This window comes from Mytilus californianus, unplaced genomic scaffold, assembly GCF_021869535.1.
Source record: "Mytilus californianus isolate M0D057914Y unplaced genomic scaffold, xbMytCali1.0.p SCAF_1, whole genome shotgun sequence".
Classification (NCBI taxonomy): domain Eukaryota; kingdom Metazoa; phylum Mollusca; class Bivalvia; order Mytilida; family Mytilidae; genus Mytilus; species Mytilus californianus.
Window position 1 is genome coordinate 131,788,220 of NW_026262581.1, and position 27,696 is coordinate 131,815,915.

Below are 27,696 nucleotides of genomic sequence, written 5' to 3' on the forward strand. Positions count from 1 at the left end.
TTTAATGATTTCTGCATTTTGTTATAGGACCCACAGCCTTGCTACAGTTCAGAGCATGGGAAGTTGGTTCAGCAGATCTTGGCTCACTGAAGGAGAAATTGATATTAGCTGTTCGCCATTCATTGTGTGACATAGTGACAGAGTTCACCATGCTGACGGCCTCGGTCTGTCAGATACCTCAACAGTTGATGGAGCTACTGCCAGTAGCATCATACTCAACTCCTTCCTCACCTCATGCTCCTAGAGGTATTGATTATCTGTCTTTGTCTTTCAAAGTCCTCATAAGTTTTAGGTCGTACTGAATTCCCTTCTCATTAGAAGCACCAAGAGGTAACATATATCTTCCTCAGTCTTTCAGATACCTCAACATTTTGTTGATTTACTGCCAGTTATGTCAGTAGAGCTAACACTTCTATTTGCCTTCGTCAGATATCTAAAAAATTAATTTATTTACTGCCAGTAATGTCAGTAGAGCTAACATATATTTGCCTTGGTCAGATACCTCAACACTTAATAGATTTACTGCCAGGAAAGTCAGTAGAGCTAACATATATTTGCCTTGGTCAGATACCTCAACATTTAATGGATTTACTGCCAGTAATGTCAGTAGAGCTAACATATATTTGCCTTGGTCAGATACCTCAACACTTAATAGATTTACTGCCAGTAATGTCAGTAGAGCTAACATATATTTGCCTTGGTCAGATACCTCAACATTTAATGGATTTACTGCCAGTAATGTCAGTAGAGCTAACATATATTTGCCTTGGTCAGATACCTCAACATTTAATGGATTTACTGCCAGTAATGTCAGTAGAGCTAACATATATTCGCCTTGGTCAGATGCCTCAACATTTAATGGATTTACTGCCAGTAATGTCAGTAGAGCTAACATATATTTGCCTTGGTCAGATACCTCAACATTTAATGGATTTACTGCCAGTAATGTCAGTAGAGCTAACATATATTTGCCTTGGTCAGATACCTCAACATTTAATGGATTTACTGCCAGTAATGTCAGTAGAGCTAACATATATTCGCCTTGGTCAGATGCCTCAACATTTAATGGATTTACTGCCAGTAATGTCAGTAGAGCTAACATATATTTGCCTTGGTCAGATGCCTCAACATTTAATGGATTTACTGCCAGTAATGTCAGTAGAGCTAACATATATTTGCCTTGGTCAGATACCTCAACATTTAATGGATTTACTGCCAGTAATGTCAGTAGAGCTAACATATATTTGCCTTGGTCAGATGCCTCAACATTTAATAGATTTACTGCCAGTAATGTCAGTAGAGCTAACATATATTTGCCTTGGTCAGATACCTCAACATTTAATGAGGTTATTGTGAGATCTTATGTTTTCTAACTTTATCCTTACCTCAGAATTTAAAAGACTACCTGGCCTATATTTCATCAGATGATAAATGTATGGTTTATTACATCTTATTCAAATTTACCCAAAATTAGGTTCCTAGGTAAGAAAAGTCTTACCTCACTAGTCACTCACTAGACCCCTTTTTGACCTGAGACTCAGCAATGTATTCCTGGTTCAGGTTTAACAGTGATTAAGATTGAATGGTATCCATGAACATAGTCTTCTTTCTTTTTCATAAGTTTACAAAAGACATTAATTAAGGATGATGATAGAATCCCTATTGTTTAATACCTGATTTATTGAGTTTTTATATACATTTACAGAATCAGACCTTCAAAGGAGACATTCTATAATGACCAGAAAGATGCCAGATAAGATAGTCCTAAGTAGTGCTGTGTCATCTCCATTGCTTCAGTCACTTAAAGATGTCTTCCAGAGAGTAACCTCCCCTACACCAGATCAGGCTAAGGTATGTACAATTATCTCATCGACTAGGGCATATCTGCCACTCATGTGTCAAGCATGTGCTCGTGTGTGACAGTTTCTTTAAGATGACATAACTTTTTTTAGACAAATCAACAAATCTGTTTAATAGTGGCATTGCAAGGTTCTTTTTCAGACCATGTAGTTTTGTCTTGCCTGTTACGCAGAATGTAAGACATAGGGATGCTAAATAGGCGACTTAAGTGTTAGCTCTTTGCGTTAAGTTTAATATTTTAAAAGGTATAGGATAAGAACTTTATACTTCATTCATTTCTTGTATACACATGTCATATGTTTTAAACTTTCCGTTTTGCATGGTTCACCAACTGTTTAAAAATTATGAATAAAATATTAAAATATCATTATGGACAACTGTATTTGGTATATAGAATCATTGCAAGGTACACATGTTCAACATATATACAGGGTTCAATTGACCATCACCTCATTTCATGGATCAGTAATCGATGTGTTTTTATGATTAGATCTGTTTCTCAAATACAATAAGCAATAGGTCAACTATATTTGTAGTATAGAATGATTGTTTGGTGTACATGTTTTATGCTTCCATCATAAAATTCAATCATAATATATAAAGCAGAGGAGACATTTCAGTGTGCAGTCTTGTTACTAATGACCATTATAGTTTTCTTATTGTCATTTCTATTATTTTTTAGTAGGGATCATATGATGATTTGCTGATTTACACTTTTTATTGTTCCAGAAAATACTTTGATACAAATTCCTTTTTTTTTTAGTCATTTTTTGATATTCCGAGTTCAGCAGCACAAGTTCAAGGTCAGCCCTCACCAAGTTCATCTTTGATGTCTGGTGTAAGCTCAGGATCAGAAGGTGATATACAGCAGATCATACAAAAATACGAGGAAGGCAGCCGTGGCATTCTGAATCCTGTATTCTCTTCACTTCTTGTCAAGTGGTTTGATTTCTGTCATGAACTAGGTTTGTTTAAATACAGGCTATGAAGTAGATACACAATGAAGAATGCTGTAAACTATTGTAGATTCCTGTCATGAACTAGGTTTGTCTAAATACAGGCTATCAAGTAGATGTACAATGAAGAATGCTGTCAACTATTGTAGATTTCTGTCATGAACTAGGTTTATATAAATACAGGCTATGAATTAGATATACAATGAAGAATGCTGTCAACTATTGTAGATTTCTGTCATGAACTAGGTTTGTATAAATACAGGCTATGAAGTAGATGTACAATGAAGAATTCTGTCAACTATTGTAGATTTATTTCATGAACTAGGTTTGTATAAATACAGGCTATGAAGTAGATGTACAATGAAGAATGCTGTAAACTATTGTAGATTTATGTCATGAACTAGGTTTGTATAAATACAGGCTATGAAGTAGATATACAATGAAGAATGCTGTCAACTATTGTAGATTTCTGTCATGAACTAGGTTTGTATAAATACAGGCTATCAAGTAGATGTACAATGAAGAATGCTGTCAACTATTGTAGATTTCTGTCATGAACTAGGTTTATATAAATACAGGCTATGAATTAGATCTACAATGAAGAATGCTATCAACTATTGTAGATTCCTGTCATGAACTAGGTTTGTATAAATACAGGCTATGAAGTAGATGTACAATGAAGAATGCTGTAAACTATTGTAGATTTCTGGCATGAACTAGGTTTGTATAAATACAGGCTATGAAGTAGATGTACAATGAAGAATGCTGTCAACTATTGTAGATTTCTGTCATGAACTAGGTTTGTATAAATACAGGCTATCAAGTAGATTCACAATGAAGAATGCTGTCAACTATTGTAGATTTCTGTCATGAACTAGGTTTGTATAAATACAGGCTATGAAGTAGATTCACAATGAAGAATGCTGTCAACTATTGTAGATTTCTGTCATGAACTAGGTTTGTATAAATACAGGCTATGAAGTAGATGTACAATGAAGAATTCTGTCAACTACTAGTATTGTAGATTTATTTCATGAACTAGGTTTGTATAAATACAGGCTATGAAGTAGATGTACAATGAAGAATGCTGTAAACTATTGTAGATTTATGTCATGAACTAGGTTTGTATAAATACAGGCTATGAAGTAGATATACAATGAAGAATGCTGTCAACTATTGTAGATTTCTGTCATGAACTAGGTTTGTATAAATACAGGCTATCAAGTAGATGTACAATGAAGAATGCTGTCAACTATTGTAGATTTCTGTCATGAACTAGGTTTATATAAATACAGGCTATGAATTAGATCTACAATGAAGAATGCTATCAACTATTGTAGATTCCTGTCATGAACTAGGTTTGTATAAATACAGGCTATGAAGTAGATGTACAATGAAGAATGCTGTAAACTATTGTAGATTTCTGGCATGAACTAGGTTTGTATAAATACAGGCTATCAAGTAGATGTACAATGAAGAATGCTGTCAACTATTGTAGATTTCTGTCATGAACTAGGTTTGTATAAATACAGGCTATGAAGTAGATTCACAATGAAGAATGCTGTAGCTATGGTAGATTTCTGTCATGAACTAGGTTTGTATAAATACAGGCTATGAAGTAGATGTACAATGAAGAATGCTGTCAACTATTGTAGATTTCTGTCATGAACTAGGTTTGTATAAATACAGGCTATGAAGTAGATGTACAATGAAGAATGCTGTCAACTATTGTAGATTTTTGTCATGAACTAGGTTTGTATAAATACAGGCTATGAAGTAGATGCACAATGAAGAATGTTGTCAACTATTGTAGATTTCTGTCATGAACAATGTTTGTATAAATACAGGCTATGAAGTAGATGTACAATGAAGAATGCTGTCAACTATTGTAGATTTCTGTCATGAACTAGGTTTGTATAAATACAGGCTATCAAGTAGATTCACAATGAAGAACGCTGTCAACTATTGTAGATTTTTGTCATGAACTAGGTTTGTATAAATACAGGCTATGAAGTAGATGTACAATGAAGAATGCTGTCAACTATTGTAGATTTCTGTCATGAACTAGGTTTGTATAAATACAGGCTATCAAGTAGATGTACAATGAAGAATGCTGTCAACTATTGTAGATTTCTGTCATGAACTTGGTTTGTATAAATACAGGCTATGAAGTAGATGTACAATGAAGAATGCTGTCAACTATTGTAGATTTCTGTCATGAACTAGGTTTGTATAAATACAGGCTATCAAGTAGATGTACAATGAAGAATGCTGTCAACTATTGTAGATTTCTGTCATGAACTAGGTTTGTATAAATACAGGCTATGAAGTAGATTCACAATGAAGAATGCTGTCAACTATTGTAGAATATCTAATGCTCAGTAATGTGATATATTATCATACTTACATAAAGCAGCAAAGAATAAGTGGCAGATTGAAAAACAGCAAAAACTTAATGTTTACATTTTATCTCATTTGTTGAGGCATGTGCCAGTAAAAATGGTGGCTGAAATCTGAAAATCAGTGTCTATAGATGTTGAAAAAGTTAATAACAATAACAAAAAAATGTTGTAAAATTGAAAACTATTTTTCCCTTTTTATACGACCGCAAAAAAATTTTTGTGGTCGTATATTGGTATGACGTTGGCGTCGTCGTCGTCCGGCGTCGTCGTCGTCGTCGTCGTCGTCCGGCGTCGTCCGAAGACACATTGGTTTTCGCACTCTAACTTTAGTTTAAGTGAATGGATCTTTATGAAATTTTACCATAAGGTTCAATACCACAAAAGGAAGGTTGGGATTGATTTTGGGGGTTATGGTAATAACAGTAAAGGAATTAGGGGCCAAAAAGGGGCCAAAAATAAGCATTTTTGTAACTTCCAGACATAACTTGTGTGTTAGTGTATGGATCTCTCTGACATTGTACCACAAGGTTCCATATCACTAAAGGAATGCTGGGATTGATTTTGGGGGTAATTGCCTCCAAATTTTAGGAATTAGGGGCCAAAAAAGGGGCAAAAAACAAGCATTTTTCTAGTTTCATGACAATAACTTGTGTGTAAGTGTATGGATCTTTCTGAAATTGTACTACAAGGTTCCATATCACAAAGGGAAAGCTGGGTTTGAGTTTGGGGGTAATTGCCCTAAACGTTTAGGAATTTGGGGCCAAAAAGGGGCCAAAAAACACATTTTTTTCTAGTTTCCAGACAATAACTTGTGTTCAAGTGTATGGATCTCTCTGAAATTGTACTGCAAGGTACCATACCACAAAGGGAAGGCTGGGATTGAGTTTGGGGGTGATGAATCATAATGGGGGTTCAAAAAATTTTGGGGGGGGGATTTATTTTTTTTTCCTTTTTTTTCTTTTTTTCCTTTTTTGTTTCTTTTAAAATTTTCCATTTTAAGTTGGTTATTTCTGATTTATATTTAAAATCAAATAATAATGATATGGTAGGAGATACACACCAAACAGGATGTGTAAATTATTATATAATAAGTATTGTGCAATAGCAAGAAATTTTCAATTGCACAGTATTGCACAATAGCAAGAAATCTTCAATTGCACAGTATTGCGCAATAGCAAGAAATCTTCAATTGCACAGTATTGCGCAATAGCAAGAAATATCCAATAGCACAATATTGCGCAATAGCAAGAAATTGTCAATTGTACAGTATTGCGCAATAGCAAGAAATATTTAATAGCACAGGATTGTGCAAAAGAAGATACTTCCTATAAATTGCTTATTTCTTGACCAATTTCAATGGGGTTTTATTCTTGATTTCATGGGGTTCTTTAATATGCTGAATATAACCGTGTATTTAGTTTTTGGATTTTGGGCCCCGTTTTTAAATTGGTCCACATTGAGGTCCAAAGGGTCCAAAATTAAACTTTGTTTGATTTCATCAAAAATTGAATTATTGGGGTTCTTTGATATGCCGAATCTAACTGTGTATTTAGATTCTTAAATTTTGGATCCGTTTTCAAATTGGTCTACATTAAGGTCCAAAGGGTCCAAAATTAAACTTAGTTTGATTTTAACAAAAATTGAATTCTTAGGGTTCTTTGATATGCTGAATCTAAACATGTATTTAGATTTTTGATTATGGGCCCAGTTTTCAAGTTGGTTCAAATCGGGGTCCAAAATTAAACTTTGTTTGATTTCAACAAAAATTGAATATATGGGGTTCTTTGATATGCTGAATCTAACCATGTATTTAGATTTTTGATTTTTGGGCCCCGTTATCAACTTTGTCCACATTGAGGTCAAAAGGGTCCAAAATTAAACTTTGTTTGATTTCATCAAAAATTGAATTATTGGGGTTCTTTGATATGCCGAATCTAACCGTGTATTTAGATTCTTAATTTTTGGTTCCGTTTTCAAATTGGTCTACATTAAGGTCCAAAGGGTCCAAAATTAAACTTAGTTTGATTTTAACAAAAATTGAATTCTTAGGGTTCTTTGATATGCTGAATCTAAACATGTATTTAGATTTTTGATTATGGGCCCAGTTTTCAAGTTGGTCCAAATCGGGGTCCAAAATTAAACTTTGTTTGATTTCAACAAAAATTGAATATATGGGGTTCTTTGATATGCTGAATCTAACCATGTATTTTGATTTTTGGGCCCCGTTATCAACTTTGTCCACATTGAGGTCAAAAGGGTCAGAAATTAAACTTTGTTTGATTTCATCAAAAATTGAATTCTTGGGGTTCTTTGATATGCTGAATCTAACCATGTATTTAGATTTTGGATATTGGACCATAATAGGTGAATGTCCAATTTAAAATTTTTAAGTTCTTAGACCACATTCAATCTGTGTTAGAAACCTATGCTGTGTCAAATATTTAATCACAATCCAAATCCAAAGCTGTATCAAGCTTGAATGTTGTGTCCATACTTCCCCCAACTGTTCAGGGTTTCGACCTCTGCGGTCGTATCAAGCTGCGCCCTGCGGAGCATTTTATTGATATATAATTTCCAGAGCAATTATCAGTCTGCATTTCATCATTTTATTTATGAATCTTATTTTTAGGTGTGCCTTCTGTGAGTAAAGACGTTATGGCTTTGGCTTCAAGATTTGCTGTTGATTTTTTCCTGAAAGAATTCATTAACGTTGTGTCTCATATACTTGGTGATGTCCATCCTAAAATCTTCAAGTTATACAAAGACAGTGAGGGAAATCTCTGTAATGGAACGTTATACAACCCATGCAGAATTCCAGTTCAGGTAATGCTTATAAGATAAGCTTGGTTCTAACAAAAAGCTCTGTGATCATTTGGATTTTTTATGATTTTTAAACAGACAGCTTGGGATTTCTTAAAAAAACGTGAAGAATTTTTATCTTTTCCTAGGTAAAGCTTTAGACCCACCGTCTGAATTCTGACTACATGTTATCATAGCATTTTTGTTAAAATGTTTCCTTATATCTTAGGTATATTTCTACTTATATCATTTACTACGTAAAGAAAATTCTCTTTGCTTCCTGTCAGGCGGAGTTCACAAGTTTGTATTATGTTTGCAGGCCTTTAACATATAGAATGATTTCAATGTATTACAGACTGATGATGTAAATATAGAGAGTTCATTGGATACTACAGACAGATTTGATATGGTGATGGCAGATCAAGACATTAACTTTGTGGTTGTTGGACGTAACACAGAACAATGGCAGGCTAGTGTCCAGGATTTTAATGAGGAAGAATTTACTGCTTCACCCACTTCTCCTAAAGGTAATGCTTGATATTTACCTATGTCTGTATCATTTACTGCTTCACCCACTTCTCCTAAAGGTAATGCTTGATGTTTACCTATGTCTGTATCATTTACTGCTTCACCCACTTCTCCTAAAGGTAATGCTTGATATTTACCTATGTCTGTATCATTTAATGCTTCAACCACTACTCCTAAAGGTAATGCTTGATATTTACCTATGTCTGTATCATTTACTGCTTCACCCACTTCTCCTAAAGGTAATGCTTGATATTTACCTGTATCTGTATCATTTACTGCTTCACCCACTTCTCCTAAAGGTAATGCTTGATATTTACCTATGTCTGTATCATTTAATGCTTCAACCACTACTCCTAAAGGTAATGCTTGATATTTACCTATGTCTGTATCATTTACTGCTTCACCCACTTCTCCTAAAGGTAATGCTTGATATTTACCTGTATCTGTATCATTTACTGCTTCACCCACTTCTCCTAAAGGTAATGCTTGATATTTACCTATGTCTGTATCATTTACTGCTTCACCCACTTCTCCTAAAGGTAATGCTTGATATTTACCTATGTCTGTATCATTTACTGCTTCACCCACTACTCCTTAAGGTAATGCTTGATATTTACCTATGTCTGTATCATTTACTGCTTCGCCCACTTCTCCTAAAGGTAATGCTTGATATTTACCTGTGTCTGTATCATTTACTGCTTCACCCACTTCTCCTAAAGGTAATGCTTGATATTTACCTGTGTCTGTATCATTCACTGCTTCACCCACTTCTAAAGGTAATGCTTGATATTTACCTATGTCTGTATCATTTACTGCTTCACCCACTACTCCTTAAGGTAATGCTTGATATTTACCTATGTCTGTATCATTTACTGCTTCACCCACTTCTCCTAAAGGTAATGCTTGATATTTACCTATGTCTGTATCATTTACTGCTTCACCCACTTCTCCTAAAGGTAATGCTTGATATTTACCTGTGTCTGTATCATTTACTGCTTCACCCACTTCTCCTAAAGGTAATGCTTGATATTTACCTATGTCTGTATCATTTACTGCTTCACACACTACTCCTAAATGTAATGCTTGATATTTACCTGTGTCTGTATCATTTACTGCTTCACCCACTTCTCCTAAAGGTAATGCTTGATATTTACCTATATCTGTATCATTTACTGCTTCACCCACTTCTCCTAAAGGTAATGCTTGATATTTACCTGTGTCTGTATCATTTACTGCTTCACCCACTTCGCCTAAAGGTAATGCTTGATATTTACCTATGTCTGTATCATTATCTTTAGCTTTGCAGAAGTTTCCATATTATGACTTTCTGACATCAAATAGAGTTGACTGAATGGTTTTTTAAAAGTTTGACCTAACAATATCATTGTAGGCTTCTAAAACAATGAAGTTTAAATCAAGAATATCACTCAGATCAATACAATAAACAGATGATCAGTTTTTCAGCATATATGCAGTGTAAATTATCAACAGTATTAACCTAATTGACTTGTTCTCTACTGTGCTTATTCCCTGAGATATGCTGAATAGTGGGAAATTTTACAATTTCTGAATGTAAAAATCCTGATAATCTATACAAACATTTATAAGAATTAGGAGATATGGTAGGATTGCCTATAAAATAACTATCCATTAGAGACCAAAGGCAAGAATGTAAACAATATTCAACAATGAGCAAAACCCATACTGTATAGTAAGTTAGAAACAAAATGGGAAACAATATAAAAAAAAAACATCCCAACAACCTGATTTATGCTTAAACAAATTACAACATAAGGAAGACAGCAATCAACAACTGTCACTGAGACTTGTCACAGACACACAAATAATGTGGTAGGGTTGAACAATTTTGTGAACATTCAACCCTCCTCTTAATCTGGAACAGTGGTGTAACAGCACAACATAAGAACAATATATAAAAATCAGTTGGAAAAGACATGACTCATCAAATTTGCACTGAGCACAAACAAAATCTATCAAAAAGACAAAAGACATAAGGTACCAATTGCAATCTAAGACATAGGCAGATCCAGGGGGGGGCCCTGGGGCCCCCCCCCCCTTTTGTGGGAAAAATTTGGTTGATTATATAGGGAATCACTGAAGCATGACTGGAGCGGCCCCCCCCCCTTAGGTCAGTCAGTGGGCCCCCCTTACAAAAAGTTCTGGATCCGCCACTGTAAGAGATATTGCAGATACTATATGCTATAGGTAGTTTATTTACGTGATGTCAGAAAAACATGTTGGTAGTTTTTTTATCGTTCATTATTTTCCTATTTTTTACATGATTTAGAGGAATAGTATTTTAGTGATTTTCTTTTCGAAAAAAAAGGGGGGAGAGAATTGTATGTTTTGGTTCAAATATTGATAATAAATCTTGAACATAAAATGCCTTACAAATCTTAGGTATTTGCCTTTAAACACCTGCCTTTAATTAACAGTGGATGTTTTGGAATCTGTTGCCTATCCATCCATTGTCATTCCTTTTGTCTGTTCTTATCCTTTATAGAATTGACTGATACAATCTTTCAAATTGGAATCTGTTGATTGTATACACAAAACCATGCAGAAATTTCTATACAGTGTGGCTTATAAATGCAAGAGGTTTTGGCAACCTTATTGTGTGGCATTACAATTCAAACCATATCTTGTTTTTTTTCATTAACTTCATTGTTAGTTTTAAACTTATGATGTTGTAGTAGAAAACATTCCCAGCCCCTTTGTATATTTAGCTAAACAGAAAAACTGTTATACAATGATAATATTTTTTTTAAAGATGGTAACATGTTTACTTCAATATAAGCAATAGAATAAAAGGATTTTTTTTATTTGTGTTTCTTTAGCTATACCAAAACAAACATATCAGAGATTTCCACCATTGTGGTCTGAAAGAGAAAAATCACCAGATATAATGAACATGTTGGCAAGTCCAGATCCATTGTTTATTCCGAGACAGAGGTTACTGTTACTTACTGTACAGAACAGAAATGTAAGTATTAGGGGGGAAAAAGGGGGGAGTGTACAAATGATATCCCCAGATATGTAATGGAAATATTGGCAAGTCCAGATCCATTGTTTATTCCGAGACAGAGGTTACTGTTACTTACTGTACAGAACAGAAATGTAAGTATTAGGGGGAAAAAAAGGGGGAGTGTACAAATGATATCCCCAGATATGTAATGGAAATATTGGCAACTCCAGATCCATTGCTTATTCCGAGACAGAGGTTACTGTTACTTACTGTACAGAACAGAAATGTAAGTATTAGGGGGAAAAAAGGGGGAGTGTTCAAATGATATCCCCAGATATGTAATGGAAATATTGGCAAGTCCAGATCTATTGTTTATTCCAAACTAGTGTTTATACCAAGACAAAGGTTACTGTTATTTATTATTAAGAACAGAAATGTAAGTAGAAGGGGAAAAAAGGGAGAGTGTACAAAAGACCTGAACCACTGTTTTTTTCTAAGTAGAATTTGTTGTTACTTTCAATACAAAATACATATCTAAATGGAAGGAAAAAGGTTGGAGTGATTGAATAATCATCAGATGCAGCTTATGATGAGTTCTGAATAATTGCTTATTATATCCTGACAGAAGTTACCTTAATAATATATTTTATCTTACCTCCTATACATTTCTAGAAATATGATTGTTTAAAAGCGACCACGTGAAGACCATGTATATTTCATATGGGATTAGTAGGCATGGTTTATTTCAATACAGGGTTAGTAGTGGTGTTATGTACCTTTGTAAAAAACAAGACGGCGTTGAAGAAAAACCTGAAACGTTTCGCTCTGACAACAGATGAAGAAATTGATGATGAACGATTGAAATAAATGCAGAAAACACATTAAAAGCTAACAAGTTGTTATTGTTGGCATTTGTTTTTGTATAGACAAATGGAAGTAGGTTCTTTATATTGAAGACTTGATCACTTTGATAGGCCACTAGTCTAAATGCCACATGTTAAAATAGTGGGTAAGATAAATTGGTTCCACAGTGTACTAGTGACCTAATACGATATATATGGGGTCAATAAATTGCATATGTGGTTCAAGACTCGCTCTCACCCCATATGGAATTTACTGAACCCATATATATCGTATTAGGTCACTAGCACACTATGTAACTAATAATATTCCATGTTGTGAGCTGCTTTAGACTATTCATGATGATTTTAATTTCTGATTTTGTAGCTATGCCTGTACACATATAACTGGGCTGGTGATTTGAACAAGATCCTCGTTTCCAATGTTATGAAGTTAGTGAAGTGGAATAACAATCGTAATACCTTACTCAATAGTATTATCAGTCAGAAAATGGGACTGTTCCATCATTGTGGATTTTCACAGTCAAGTAAAACAAAGGTGGGTTTCTTATGATCTTAAAAACTTACAACATAAAATTCAATTATTATCATTAAAGCTGGTGAGACATTTCAGCATACTCTTTCTTTTTGTGTCATATCTTGACAATGTTGCAAAGGCGAGACCAAGGCCTGCTGTTCCTTTTCGGCCACATCAGTGTCAGCAAATTATTCATGTTTTTCTTATAATCTCCATGACGATAAGTTGGCACTGCCCCCTCATTCATGGTCTATTGACTCTAAAACTTAGGCTAAGCTTGAATTTTTTAATTTGTGATTAGGTCAGTTTAAGGATAACCACTTATTGAAAGTCAATGATATTTGGTATGCAGTTGTATTAGCATTTGCACATGGCCCAAGAACACAGTTATTTCATAGTGCATTTCTTTTAGACAATAAATTCAAATTAGAAAAATCGCACCTGCTCTATCTCAAAAAGATTTTTACAATGTAGTGTACTACTATTGGGACAAATAATATCAAAATTCTAGAAAAGTCTATCAGCTCTAACTCAAAATATGGACAATTCTATGTTAAGGGGGTCTAAAATTCAGTTTGACAGCTTCAGACATTCTAGATTTTGACCTTTTTAACTGGACCAAATCACTACTTAACATAAAGATTCAGCACCCAAATTTTTTTAACGTAATTTCATCCCCTTAATACTTCATGCATAAAATATAAAGAAATAAATGTGGACAGTGTATTCAAAAATATTACAAGTTATACACTGTCCACACTAGGGACTATATTTGTAGACAACTGAAATCAGACAACTGAAATCAAAGGACAATAACTGGGTCCTCCGACCACATTTCATTTCCATGAAGATTGTTTGGCCCTGCATTTTCTGTTCATTGACTTTTGTTTTTCTGTTCATTGACTAATGTTTTGCATAATTTACATATTAAATTATTGCCAGAATAGTCAAAGGAATATTGTTTTAACCTGTGTATCTGCTAAAGTGGTATATGATTTGTCTACTCAACTTCTACAGTTTATTTTAGCTACAATGTTATTATTTTTGAAGAATGTTTATGCATGTTTAAAGAAATTCTTTTTAGAATTTTTATATATTATAGAACACTGAATTAGACAATTTGATCAAACATGCAGCACCACCTCCAAATGAACATCTGAGAAGGAAGAATAGTAACATTGGCCAATTCAGTGCTAGTCATCCTAGTCAACCTTTTGATGAGGCTTACAAGGACACACAGCCTACGAAACCTCTCTCACAGACACTTCATGCTGCCATTAGAGATGTGGTCAAATGTCATGGGTTACAAACACAAGGGGTCAGAGGTCATGTCAGAAAAGGTAAGAGGTTGATCCATATTAACAAGATGCATCAGTAATGTGTTTTATCGTATTGTGTATATACTATATATTCTACAACACCTAATGTGTTTTGTGTTATTGAACAAGGTATAAGGTCATGTAATTTAAGTAAAGAAACCATTTAAGGTATCATCAGTTAATACAAGTATTTCTTTTTTTAAACAATATGCAGTAAAGATTACTTAACTGAATTTAAGGAAAAAATATGAAAAATCAAAATTAAAAGGACAATTTGACAAACAAACACCACTGTAAACTTAACCCGTAAACAAAACCAAATGAGTTTGATGGTACATATGTCTTGCTTTGCATATAAGATTGATCATATTGTACAGAGGTCAATGCCAAGGCAATAGTTAGTCATATATTTACAGACTGTCAATATGTTAGAAAAAAAAAGACTATGAAACTCTTCTTTTAACTATTGACCAACCACTGATAGTAGGTGAAACAGTTTAGAAATATATTTTTAACAAAATTCATCTAAAGCTCAGCTAAATTTATATCTGTAAGTTTCACACATTACTACTGCTGATTCATTTATTTTTCGTGGGTACCAATATTCGTTGATTGATGACAGTTGTATTTTCATGGATATTTGATTTTGTGGTTTTGCCAAAGTTTTCAAAAAAAAATTTGTACTTCATTAAACACTTATATTCTTTACATGTAGTGATTTACACAGTACTGTTTACTTTACATGGATTGTTATGTTGTATATCTTTTCCAGATTTAGATGCAATACTGACCTTAAATAAAATGTTTTGGTCATGGATTGCTAAATCCAGTTGTAATGAACCAATTTATGTAAGTTTTACTGAGAGTAGTCAGATGAAAGTAGATGAAAAATATGCTACTGCAATAAATGTTGTATGTTTACTAAAGTTAATGATTTAATGTAATCTGTGAAAAACACATTTACACAAATCTATAGAAACCACACCAGTTATTCCTCAAAATTTAACTTCCACCAGAAGAACTATTCATGTAAATACCAATTTTTGGCAGGTAAATTCTAGTTGTACTAAAAAACATTCTTCTATAGTTAAACAGTTTATTTCTTAAGACTTGACTCTACCTTTACTTGGCTTTCACTATAACAGTTTTTGTTTCAACAGATTTGATTTTTAAAAATAGTTCTTGTTACAATTTTAATCTAGAATTGTATATTTGCATGACAATTGGTTGACAGATTAAAGATTTTTGCTTATATGGAAATTATTTTTTTCCCAAAAGCTGAATGTTAAACTTCAGAGAAGTTAACTGGTATGTCTCGACTTTTCACTTATGTAAAATGTTTTTTACAGGAAGAAGATTTACAGCTGTTAAAACAGTTCAGTCGTTTACTTCACTACTGTGCCACACCTATTCTCTTCTTCTCCCAATGGAGACAAAAAATTATGGAGAAGTATAGATCTACTCAAAGGCTACCTGGTACTCCTACTCCAGATAAAACTGATAAAAGTGTAAGAAAGGAAATAGTAGAACTGCAAAAACCTCACATTTATATATACTCATTACAAAAATATTTGTCAGTTTACAATATGGATTGAACTGAAGAAAGCTTTAGAACATATTTCTGATGCCGCCATAATACTTTTTGTGTTTTCATTCCAGTAGTATGAAGAATCAAGTGTGGGTTGACTTGTTTACAAACCTGTTGCCAAGACAACTTCACAGACGTGTTTTAAAATAATTATTTCTGCCTAAATAATGTTTGTATAATTCACTTAACAATCTTTTGATGAAGATTAAGGGCTGTTCCGTACAGGTACATGAGACCCATAGAATGCACTTTGAAAATAGGTTAACCATCTAATTTAGATATTCTCTTACACTATCCCTTTTCAAAAGCACCCACTTATGGTTGAGATTCAAAAGTACCTTGCATGGGACAGTGGGACCAATGTATGTTTTTATAAAAACAGCTCTAAGTAACATTTTAAGGATCCACTAAAATATTTAGATAGAAAAGAGCTTACAGCTAGGATGGTACAAAAACAACTATCCCACACTGATTTGACTTTAACTTTTTACAGAGATCTCGTCACAGTTCAGGAGCATCCACTAGTAGTTTGAGGACCAAAAGAGCTGACAGCCAAGATGGTAAGAAACGACCAGATTCGACACCAACCGACTCTCCCATTCATGGACAGAAACAGAAGACTTTTCAGGAAGAAGGATGGCATGTAGAAATACGGTCTGAGTTCATCAGTGAATACATCAACTATGTCAAGTCTCTGGGATTTGTCCCTATTAATCTTACAGCTAATCCAAAGAAAAAGTAAGAATGACCTGAATGTCAAGTCTCTTGGATTTGTCCCTATTAATCTTACAGCTAGTCCAAAGAAAAAGTAAGAATGACCTGAATGTCAAGTCTCTTGGATTTGTCCCTATTAATCTTACAGCTAGTCCAAAGAAAAAGTAAGAATGACCTGAATGTCAAGTCTCTTGGATTTGTCCCTATTAATCTTACAGCTAATCCAAAGAAAAAGTAAGAATGACCTGAATGTCAAGTCTCTGGGATTTGTCCCTATTAATCTTACAGCTAATCCAAAGAAAAAGTAAGAATGACCTGAATTAGTTTACTCTTATCTTTTTTATCTATCATTCTAATATGACGTTCTTCTTTTGCATTGGAAACAAAGCCATGTTCTAATTGGAATAAAACATGGGCTGCATGTGATTGACGTCACAATTGAAATTGCAACGTCAGTTGTATTTTAAACAAACACTGTAGATCAAAATAGACATTTGTGTTGGTATTGCTCTCTAGGAAATTATAGAAAATCATTCTAAAAGTAAGTTTACATGTATCTGTTCATTTTTATACGACCGCAAAAAAATTTTCTGGTCGTATATTGGTATGAAGTTGGCGTCGTCGTCGTCGTCCGAAGACACATTGGTTTTCGCATTCTAACTTTAGTTTAAGTGAATGGATCTCTATGAAATTTTACCATAAGGTTCAATACCACCAAAGGAAGGTTGGGATTGATTTTGGGGGTTATGGTACCAACAGTTAAGGAATTAGGGGCCAAAAAGGGGCCATAAATAAGCATTTTTGTAACTTCCAGACATAACTTGTGTGTTAGTGTATGGATCTCTCTGACATTGTACCACAAGGTTCCATATCACAAAGGGAATGCTGGGATTGATTTTGGGGGTAATGTGCCTCTAAATTTTAGGAATTAGGGGCCAAAAAAGGGGCAAAAAATAAGCATTTTTCTTGTTTCATGACAATAACTTGTGTGTAAGTGTTTGGATCTTTCTGAAATTGTACTACAAGGTTCCATATCACAAAGGGAAAGCATGAATTGATTTTGGGGGTAATTGCCTCAAAATGTTAGGAATTAGGGGCCAAAAAGGGGCAAAAAACAAGCATTTTTTTCTTGTTTCAGGACAATAACTTATGTGTAAGTGTATGGATCTTTATGAAATTGTACTACAAGGTTCCATATTACAAAGGGAAAGCTGGGTTTGAGTTTGAGGGTAATTGCCCTAAACATTTAGGAATTTGGGGCCAAAAAGGGGCCAAAAAACAAGCATTTTTATACGCCCGTCAAATTTTTGACGGGACGTATTATGGTATACAAATGTCTGGCGTCCGTCCATCTGTCCGTCTGTCTGTCCGGCGTAAACATGTCGCACTGTAACTTGAGAATGACTTATCCAAATTTCATGAAACTTAACTATTGTTTCTTATGATGGTCAAACGATCTGTATACTTTTTGGTGAAAATAAGATTAAAACTTTAAAACAAGCATTTTTATACGCCCGTCAAATTTTTGACGGGACGTATTATGGTATACAAATGTCTGCCGTCCTTCCGTCTGTCCGTCTGTCTGTCCGGCGTAAACATGTCGCACCGTAACTTGAGAATGACTTATCCAAATTTCATGAAACTTAACATAGTTGTTTCTTATGATGGTCAAACGATCTGTATACTTTTTGGTGAAAATAAGATTAAAACTTTTTGAGTTACGGGACTTAGTAACTAAAACAGGTGTGTGTTTATTTTCACATGTCGTGCCGTATCTCAGAAACAATTTATGATTATTGCTTAAAACTTTACACGCTTCTTAGTTATATTAATCTTAAGATCTGTATACTTTTTGGTGATGATTCAAAATTTCATTTTAGAGATATTGAGTATTTTGTTAAAAAAGGGGGAGGGGTTTTTCACATGTCACGCTGTATCTCAAAAACAGTTTATGATTATTGCTTAAAACTTTACACACTTCTTAGTTATATTAACCTTAAGATCTGTATACTTTTTGGTGATGATTCAAAATTTTATTTTTGAGTTATTGAGTATTTTGTAAAAAAAGGGGGAGGGGTTTTTCACATGTACATGTCGCGCCGTATCTCAAAAACGATTTATGATTATTGCTTAAAATTTTACACACTTCTTAGTTATATTAATCTAAAGATCTGTATACTTTTTGGTTTTGATTCAAAATTTTATTTTAGAGATATTGAGTTTTTTTTTTTTAAAAAAGGGGGTTTTCGCATGTCACGCCGTATGTCAGAAACTATTTATGCTTATTGCATAAAAATTCAACTACAAGACGACGGGCGTATCATGCGCTCATGGCGCAGCTGTTTATTCTAGTTTCCAGACAATTACTTGTGTTCAATTGTATGGATCTCTCTGAAATTGTACTGCAAGGTACCATACCACAAAGGGAAGGCTGGGATTGATTTTGGGGGTAATTGCCTCAAAATTTTAGGAATTAAGGGCCAAAAAGGGGCAAAAAACAAGCATTTTTTTCTTGTTTCAGGACAATAACTTATGTGTAAGTGTATGGATCTTTATGAAATTGTACTACAAGGTTCCATATTACAAAGGGAAAGCTGGGTTTGAGTTTGAGGGTAATTGCCCTAAACATTTTGGAATTTGGGGCCAAAAAGGGGCCAAAAAACAAGCATTTTTATACGCCCGTCAAATTTTTGACGGGACGTATTATGGTATACAAATGTCTGGTGTCCGTCCATCTGTCCGTCTGTCTGTCCGGCATAAACATGTCGCACTGTAACTTGAGAATGACTTATCCAAATTTCATGAAACTTAACATAGTTGTTTCTTATGATGGTCAAACGATCTGTATACTTTTTGGTGAAAATAAGATTAAAACTTTAAAACAAGCATTTTTATACGCCCGTCAAATTTTTGACGGGACGTATTATGGTATACAAATGTCTGCCGTCCTTCCGTCTGTCCGTCTGTCTGTCCGGCGTAAACATGTCGCACCGTAACTTGAGAATGACTTATCCAAATTTCATGAAACTTAACATAGTTGTTTCTTATGAAGGTCAAACGATCTGTATACTTTTTGGTGAAAATAAGATTAAAACTTTTTGAGTTACGGGACTTAGTAACTAAAACAGGTGTGTTTTTTTTTCACATGTCGTGCCGTATCTCAAAAACAATTTATGATTATTGCTTAAAACTTTACACGCTTCTTAGTTATATTAATCTTAAGATCTGTATACTTTTTGGTGATGATTCAAAATTTTATTTTAGAGATATTGAGTTATTTTTTTTAAAAAAGGGGGTTTTCGCATGTCACGCCGTATGTCAGAAACTATTTATGCTTATTGCATAAAAATTCAACTACAAGACGACAGGCGTATCATGCGCTCATGGCGCAGCTGTTTATTCTAGTTTCCAGACAATTACTTGTGTTCAATTGTATGGATCTCTCTGAAATTGTACTGCAAGGTACCATAACACAAAGGGAAGGCTGGGATTGAGTTTTGGGGGTGATGAATCATAAGGGGGTTCAACAAATTGGGGGGGGGGATTTTTTTTTCCTTTCTTTTTCTTTGAAATTTTCCATTTTAGATTAGTTATTTCTGATTTATATATAAAAGCAAATAATAATGATATGGTTTGAATAGGTAAATTAAATTTTTTTAAGTTCTTAGACCACATTCATTCTGTGTCAGAAACCTATGCTGTGTCAAATATTTAATCACAATCCAAATTCAGTGCTGTATCGAGCTTGAATGTTGTGTCCATACTTGCCCCAACTGTTCAGGGTTTGACCTCTGCGGTCGTATCAAGCTGCGCCCAGCGGAGCATTTTATTTATCGTGAAATGTTTAAATATTTATATCATTTTGGCTTTATCAAATCAAAATGTCTGCCTTTCAAACGTGTATTATAGGTCCACTTCAGAGGATAAAAGTTCTAAATTTTCCTATTAGAATCGAAATAATTCTATCATGCCGTACTCTATGCTCATTTTAACATGGGTAGGCATTATATTTGGCAACATTTTACACCTCGCTAACGCTCGGTAAAAAGATATTGACAAATATAATGCCTACCCATGTTAAAATGAGCATAGAGCACGGCATAAAAGAATTATATCTTAAATTTTATCTCGTTATACCCCCAACTATCTAAAGCGGGCAGTATATAGTGAAGGGGAGTCTGTCTTTCCATTTGTTAATTTATCTGTTCGTTTGTCCTTCTGTCTCTTAACATAATGAAGGTTTCTCAGAATCTTAACCATATAATATCATTATGCACCTTCTATTTTGTTTTTTGGTCTAAATTATTTTTAATGTGTCCTTTGTCAAAGCATGGACTTTGCCATTGCTTCATTTGGAGGGTCCCCATTTTGTATCTTGCTAAACCTATTACAATTAATTGAAATTTTCTCACAATCTTATCCATATAATGCCACTGTGCACATCCTATTTCTTAACTCATAGACTTTGCAAGGGTTGTGGTATCATTTTGTGAGCTTTGCTGGCAGTACCTCGAGTTTTCAATATGCAGCTGTTATTTTCTTCAAACAAAAATGAAGGGATATGAGGAATTCATTCATGAAACAAAATTACTTCAAACACTTTTTAAAACCAAATTAAAGCAAAGGAACAACATTTAAATTACTATTCTTCATCTTAAAGTCACAGTGAGGTCTTCTACGCACAGCAAAAATAAAAGTGATATATTGTTTAGAAAGCTATTTGACCTTGTTTCAGTTTTCGTCACAGAAAGACACCATCCCATGAAAATTTTGTACCAGATGATAGTCACAGACATGGTTCTATTGGTACAGTCAAGCATTTACAGAAGACCATGTCTGGTGGAATTATGTTGATGGAACTTAGTTTTAGGGAGCAGTATTTCTGTGTTAAGTTGTTTGTTTGTGAATCCTCCAGACTAGGAACACCTGTGAACCAGCATGTAGGTTAACTTAAAACCTTTTAAGGTTAAATTTGGGGGGGATTGTAGATTGTAGCTGAGAAACACCCTTTCGTTTGGAAAACTACCGATAATCTATTATTTTCAATTATCATTATAAGCACTCAGTGCTAGCAAAACAAGATTAAAATTACACACTGGTCTATTGACATTGGTTATGGCATTAAATTAAGTCAATTTTATTTATGACAAGATAACATAACAAGTCAGATCATTCTTTTAGGAGATGAAAAATAATAGAAACATATGGTTTTCATTTGTAGATTTTTAATGTTAATAAAGTGCTTAAAATTTGCTGTCAATATTTTATACAAAATGTTTAAATTTGTTGTTTGATACAATATGTCTCAGTAGCCATGTGGTCTGTGTGCCTATGACAATATATAAATGAAGCCAAGTGGTCCATTTGGCTGATTGATAATAGGTAAATGCAAGTAAGTGGTACATTTGACTGATTGACAATAGGTCAGTGTAACCAAGTGGTACATTTGGCTGATTGACAAATTTCATAGGTAAATGTAGTTAAGTGCTCCATGACTTAGATCATTTGTAACTTAGAAATAAGTAGGTGGTAGACATTTACCACTGGTAAGTCTAAAAGCTTTAACAGTATCCTATATATATATAGAAAGTGTAGTTTGAATATGACTTTGATGTAAGCTTATTGATTCTTTGTCAAAACATTTCCAATATAGCATAAGTAAACTTAAAATGATAGGTAGAAGTTCCAATGACATTATTATGACTTCAACTAACATTAACTCTCATTGGAGCTACAGTGTTTAGAGACCTCTTTATGACAGTTTTCTCTCTATTATTCTTCTACTGAAGAACTACCTCCACAAGATTTTGTTTCACTAATTACACAGGATACACAACATCAGTTGTTTGTAAGTATGGATTCATAATTTCTCACATGCTTAAAGCTTACTTTTCCTTTACATTGTGTAACTTAAGAAAGCAGTTTCTTTTTTTTCCTTTCAAAGCTACTGCAACAATGAACTGCACATCAATAGACTCTTTAAAATCATATGCAACTATTTCAGTCATAATAATGTAGGATAACTAAGCATGATACTGGTTTACGATTATATATAATTAACTGGTACTGTAAATTCAGGAAATTATTGCGAGGTTTTTATTGATATGTAAAAAATGCAACTGGATGAGTATCACAATAATAGGAGCTAGCATTCTGATATCTGACACATATATTTGTATGCAGCTATTCCTGTAATCGCAATAATTATTATCACACTTTGGTCCGCAATAATAAATGCAAACAACAATTTCTTAATACAGTAACCAGTATGATAATTGTTTAGAAAATTCATAAAATACTTTGACATCTTCTTATTAAACCTTCATTTCAAAAGTTATCTTATATTTATTCAAAATGAAATCATAATATAATGATATTTATAAATCATATTAAACCATTTTATATATTCTTGTAAAAATTTTCACTCTGATCATGCAGTAGTACCATATTTGTTTTCTTTGGTTGTGTTGGTGTCATAAATATTTATTTAATTTTACCATTAATTTTACCATTGGTGTATCATTAGGAAGGCATTTATATGTGTCAAAATTTAATTGTTATATAAATACTGAAAGTAAATAACTATGCATATAAGTTGCATGGGCAGATGTGTGATTTGTCTACATTTGAACAGTTGAAAACATCACAACATTTGTTACTGTGAAATTTTATCAACAGGAAAAAAAGGTTTGATTTTATGATTCTTAAAGCACACAGCACCACATGGCTTACCATACTGAAGTTATTTTCACATATTACATTTTTGCCAGTTTTTGTCGACTTTATAGTGAATTACTTTGAAATATAGGACGTCATAGGGCAAGTAAAAGGAAAATTTTCAAATAAATTTGTAATGGAAAAGATTAAAATTTAAACTACTTTTATGTATAAAAAATTATTTCTGAAATTACAAGGATTATGCAGACAATATCACATTTTTTGTAGTACTGATTTTCAATAGTTTATTTTGCAATTTTCTTTTTGACTCCTGTTCAATCTTTGGTAAAATTGACACCTTGTTAAGCATCAAAGTCACATGATGACTGCTATAGTTTGGTATGATAGGGATTTTGTTCACAACATTTAGGATACACATTGTTTTTGCAGGACTTTGCATGCTTTCTGTTTTACAACTTAACAAAACCACGTTCCCTTGCCTAAGAGAAAGGTAATCTTTACCACTGCAATCCGACATTGTTAGTAGCTGTATGAATTGAGCACTAATATGCAGTGCTTCAGGATAAAATCACAAATTTATCCTCACAGCTACAAATTTTTTTCAAGCCATGTACGAATGCATTGACAGTAATGTAAAATGAATATTTTTTGCGTTTCAGTTAAAGGTATTGTTTGTGGATGAATGTGAGAAATGTAAAGATCTAATACATGTACATTCCTTTGCCCATGATTTCCATCTACGATCGATACAGTCCTGTATCAGTGGTAAAGGCATGTATAAAAATTTCTACCATATGACTGGATTCCTGTCTGACTTCAGTTTGGTGTACCCATATCCACCAGCATTCTCAAGGAATTTTCTTCTGACAGGTATGAATCTTATGCTGGATCTCATATGGCTTCATATTATATATATTTTTCAGTGTTTTAGAACTTTTTGAATTAACATACTTTTAACAATTTATAGTATGAATAAAGAGATGTGGGGTGTATGTCAATGAAAAAAGCAACCCGATAACACAAATAACCTAAGACAGTTATTGTGTTCCACTTACACAAATAACCAATAGACCATTATAGTGTCCCACTTACACAAATAACTAAAAGACCATTATAGTGTTCCAATTACATAAAAAGCTATAAATCCATTATAGTGTCCCACTTACACAAATAACCAGAAGACCATTATAGTGTTCCAACTTCCAATGACATAAAAAGCTATAAATCCATTATAGTGTCCCACTTACACAAATAACCAAAAGACCATTATAGTGTTCCAATGACACAAAAAGCTACAAGACCATTATAGTGTCCCACTTACACAAATAACCAAAAGACCATTATAGTGTTCCAATGACATAAATAACCAAAAGACCATTATAGTGTTCCAATGACACAAATAACCAAAAGACCATTATAGTGTTCCAATGACACAAATAGCCATAAGACATTTATATATTTCTCGCACTACCTTGTCCTATCTATTTGGATTTTTGGTCAAGAACTCAAGCCCAGATTATTTCCATATACATCTGTGTCAGTGGTGTCGTGCTCGTTATACAGGACAATCTAATTAAAATATAGATTTCTGATTTCTGTGAAGAAGATTTTCAATTACGACCTGTGTCGGACTAATGGGGTGTCAGACCAATGGGGTGTTGGAATATCGGGGCAACCCCCAATTTGTTAATTTTTTATTATTATTTTTTAGACAATTATTTTGCTCAAAGAAAGAGGTACATGTTCTTGACTTCTTTGTTTTTTTAAAATTTCACATCATAATTGGAAAACTGGTTATTATAGTAGAGGGTCAAATGTCTTTGGAATTCAACACACAGACTGTTTTCCCAACACTCCATACATATATGAAAACAAGTAGTATTCACAGAATCTTTTCTCTACATTTTCAAACTTATATAAATGATATCATAATATGTAACACATTTTACAAATACATAAACAAGATAGAATTCCCAGAGAATAGAACTGTTATCAATTTCCAGTTCAAAAGTTTTTTTCAGAATTAACCTTGAGAACCAGAAATATTTTAACCTATGTCTTTGTAAGTATTGTGTTTCTTTCCAGATTATATAACATTTTCAGAGTTATCTTCTCCTGCTCAGACATTGTATGAACATATGACTAGACATATCAAAGACCATGGTATGAAAGTCATTGCCATGACACCCACTGTTGATGCTGATATTGAAAGTGTAAGTATTTTAGATATAACTTTCTCATAGTAACCATATACTGATCAGAGGTTACAAGTGAGAAGGTCATCACCACATAATCCCACTCCTGATCAGTGGGCACAAGTGAGAAGGTCATCACCAAATAACCCCTCTACTGATCATAGGGCACAAGTGAGAAGGTCATCACCACATAACCCCACTACTGATCAGAGGACACAAGTGAGAAGGTCATCACCAGATAACCCCTCTACTGATCAGAGGGCACAAGTGAGAAGGTCATCACCACATAACCCCTCTATTGATCAGACAACACAAGTATAAGTGTCAGAACTACAAAACCCACTAGTCATGTCAATATTGAAAGCGTAAGATTTTATATAACTTTTCATGAGTTATTATCCCTTACCCTGACATTGTATGAACATATGGCATTACACAGGGTTTAAAGGTGATTTTGATGACCTCAGCTGTGGAACTAATATTCTCAGTCAAGTTGTTTGAGATGGAAAATTATCACATACAAAAATCTAAGCAAAATTTAAGAAAAAAGGGGTAAATGGTATTACTTCTCATTCATTTTGCAAGCTCATCAATGCATTATATGTCTTACATGTGATAATAGCCTTGACCATATATTCATGCTTTATTGGTCATATAAAAATTTGTTGGATTTGATCTGTATCTCAGAAATTATACTTGATAGATTGAAAATATTTTATATGTAAATTAATTTCCTGTACATGAATGAATTGATTTGACATTGGCCTCAGTTTCAGATTTGATTACTATTAAAAGTAATTCAAAAATTGCAACAGGAGATATATTTTAGTGTGTCAATTCTTGTATTTTACATTTCAGGAATACTATTTTGTAAGGACAACAGAGTATGCCTTGACACAGTATAAAGAATTCAAGGTCCCTACTCGACAGAAGTCAGTGACTGACGATTTTGACATTGGACTTGTGATAACGAACATGTCTCAGAGTAATGTTTACCAGACTGATGCTGAGAAATATACTCTAAAGTTACAATACTTTATAGTACTAACCAGTAAGAGAGATCTGTTTCCTGTGGCTTACTTAGAGAAAAAGTTAGGACAGTTTAAAACCTTACCACAAACTCCAGGTAAGTCTCTTGTTTAATAGAAAGCAGATGACTAGAGCAAAGCATCAAAGAAAAGAACTTAAAAAAATTTTGTTAAAATTATGTTTATAAATCTTTTTCAATAGCATATTCAGCCAAGGTTGCAGCCATTCAACATGGTTCAACTGTACAGTTCATTCCTAAGGAAATTTTTCTCATCGTGAATTGTGCCATATTACTTTATAAATGTTGTAATAATGTACATTATGTAAATATTTCATCACATACTTACATTTTCATGTTTTAAGTCATTTATTCAAAAATAATTTTTTTTAAAATGAGGACAAAAATGTTGCCATATACAGAGCAAGTGACAAAAATTTGTAAATAAATATTAATAATGTTCACCAATATAGCACCAGTCCTATCTCACTTTCCATTCAAATGATAAAAAAAAGTCTGTAAAGCCAACACAAAAGTCCTGTCTTACTGGAGTTAAGGATGTACTTAAGTCAGGTTTAGGAATTTGTGTCAGATGTTCAGACTACTTGTTTTTATTTTTTCCTATGATACAGGGTAAAATATTTTGCCCCATAACACCCATTTTTCTTTTCATATAAGACTTCAATAGCTGATAAAAAGTCATTTACCAAAATTGAAGCAGATTCTAAATTTCTTTTCTTTCGATTTGAGACCCAAATAATACCAATGCAAATATAAGGTAAAAGTCCTAGTCAGCCTTTTCCCGCCATTTTTAAAAAATTAAATATCTAGAAAAGGAGCTCCATAACCTATCAATATTTTTAGATTATTTTGTTCCTTAACTAATGCTCTTCCGACTTATAGTATCAATTTTAAATTCTAGATTTTTTTTAATTTCACCTAAGTACATCCTTAAGTTATGTTAAAATATCACACTCTAAATGGAAACAAAATGTTTTTGCATTTATTGTAATTTAATTTAGATAATGATTTTATAGAAATTAAAGAATAATGAAAAGTATATTTTTATACGACCGCAAAAAAATTTTGAGGTCGTATATTGGTATGACGTTGGCGTCGTCGTCGTCATCCGAAGACACATTGGTTTTCGCACTCTAACTTTAGTTTAAGAGAATGAATCTCTATGAAATTTTACCATAAGGTTCAATACCACAAAAGGAAGGTTGGGATTGATTTTGGGGGTTATGGTACCAACAGTTAAGGAATT

General features: G+C 33.4%; 1 protein-coding gene across 3 annotated transcripts in view; it reads left to right on the forward strand.

Annotated features, from left to right (window-relative positions):
- Positions 1–27,696, forward strand: part of LOC127734571 (KICSTOR complex protein SZT2-like) — a 141,550-nt gene that overhangs the window by 103,448 nt on the left and 10,406 nt on the right. For 2 of the 3 annotated variants that reach the window (XM_052244515.1, XM_052244532.1), the window contains 16 exons: positions 28–246; positions 1,706–1,851; positions 2,624–2,825; positions 7,848–8,041; positions 8,373–8,544; positions 11,404–11,549; positions 12,759–12,929; positions 14,011–14,248; positions 15,000–15,076; positions 15,577–15,735; positions 16,309–16,553; positions 21,265–21,469; positions 22,357–22,377; positions 23,867–24,077; positions 25,293–25,420; positions 26,261–26,528. In XM_052244515.1, the coding sequence (XP_052100475.1) occupies positions 28–246; positions 1,706–1,851; positions 2,624–2,825; positions 7,848–8,041; positions 8,373–8,544; positions 11,404–11,549; positions 12,759–12,929; positions 14,011–14,248; positions 15,000–15,076; positions 15,577–15,735; positions 16,309–16,553; positions 21,265–21,469; positions 22,357–22,377; positions 23,867–24,077; positions 25,293–25,420; positions 26,261–26,528 (2,802 nt within the window). The remainder of the gene's footprint in view (positions 1–27; positions 247–1,705; positions 1,852–2,623; positions 2,826–7,847; positions 8,042–8,372; positions 8,545–11,403; positions 11,550–12,758; positions 12,930–14,010; positions 14,249–14,999; positions 15,077–15,576; positions 15,736–16,308; positions 16,554–21,264; positions 21,470–22,356; positions 22,378–23,866; positions 24,078–25,292; positions 25,421–26,260; positions 26,529–27,696) is intronic. The other variant, XM_052244523.1, reaches the window with a different exon arrangement.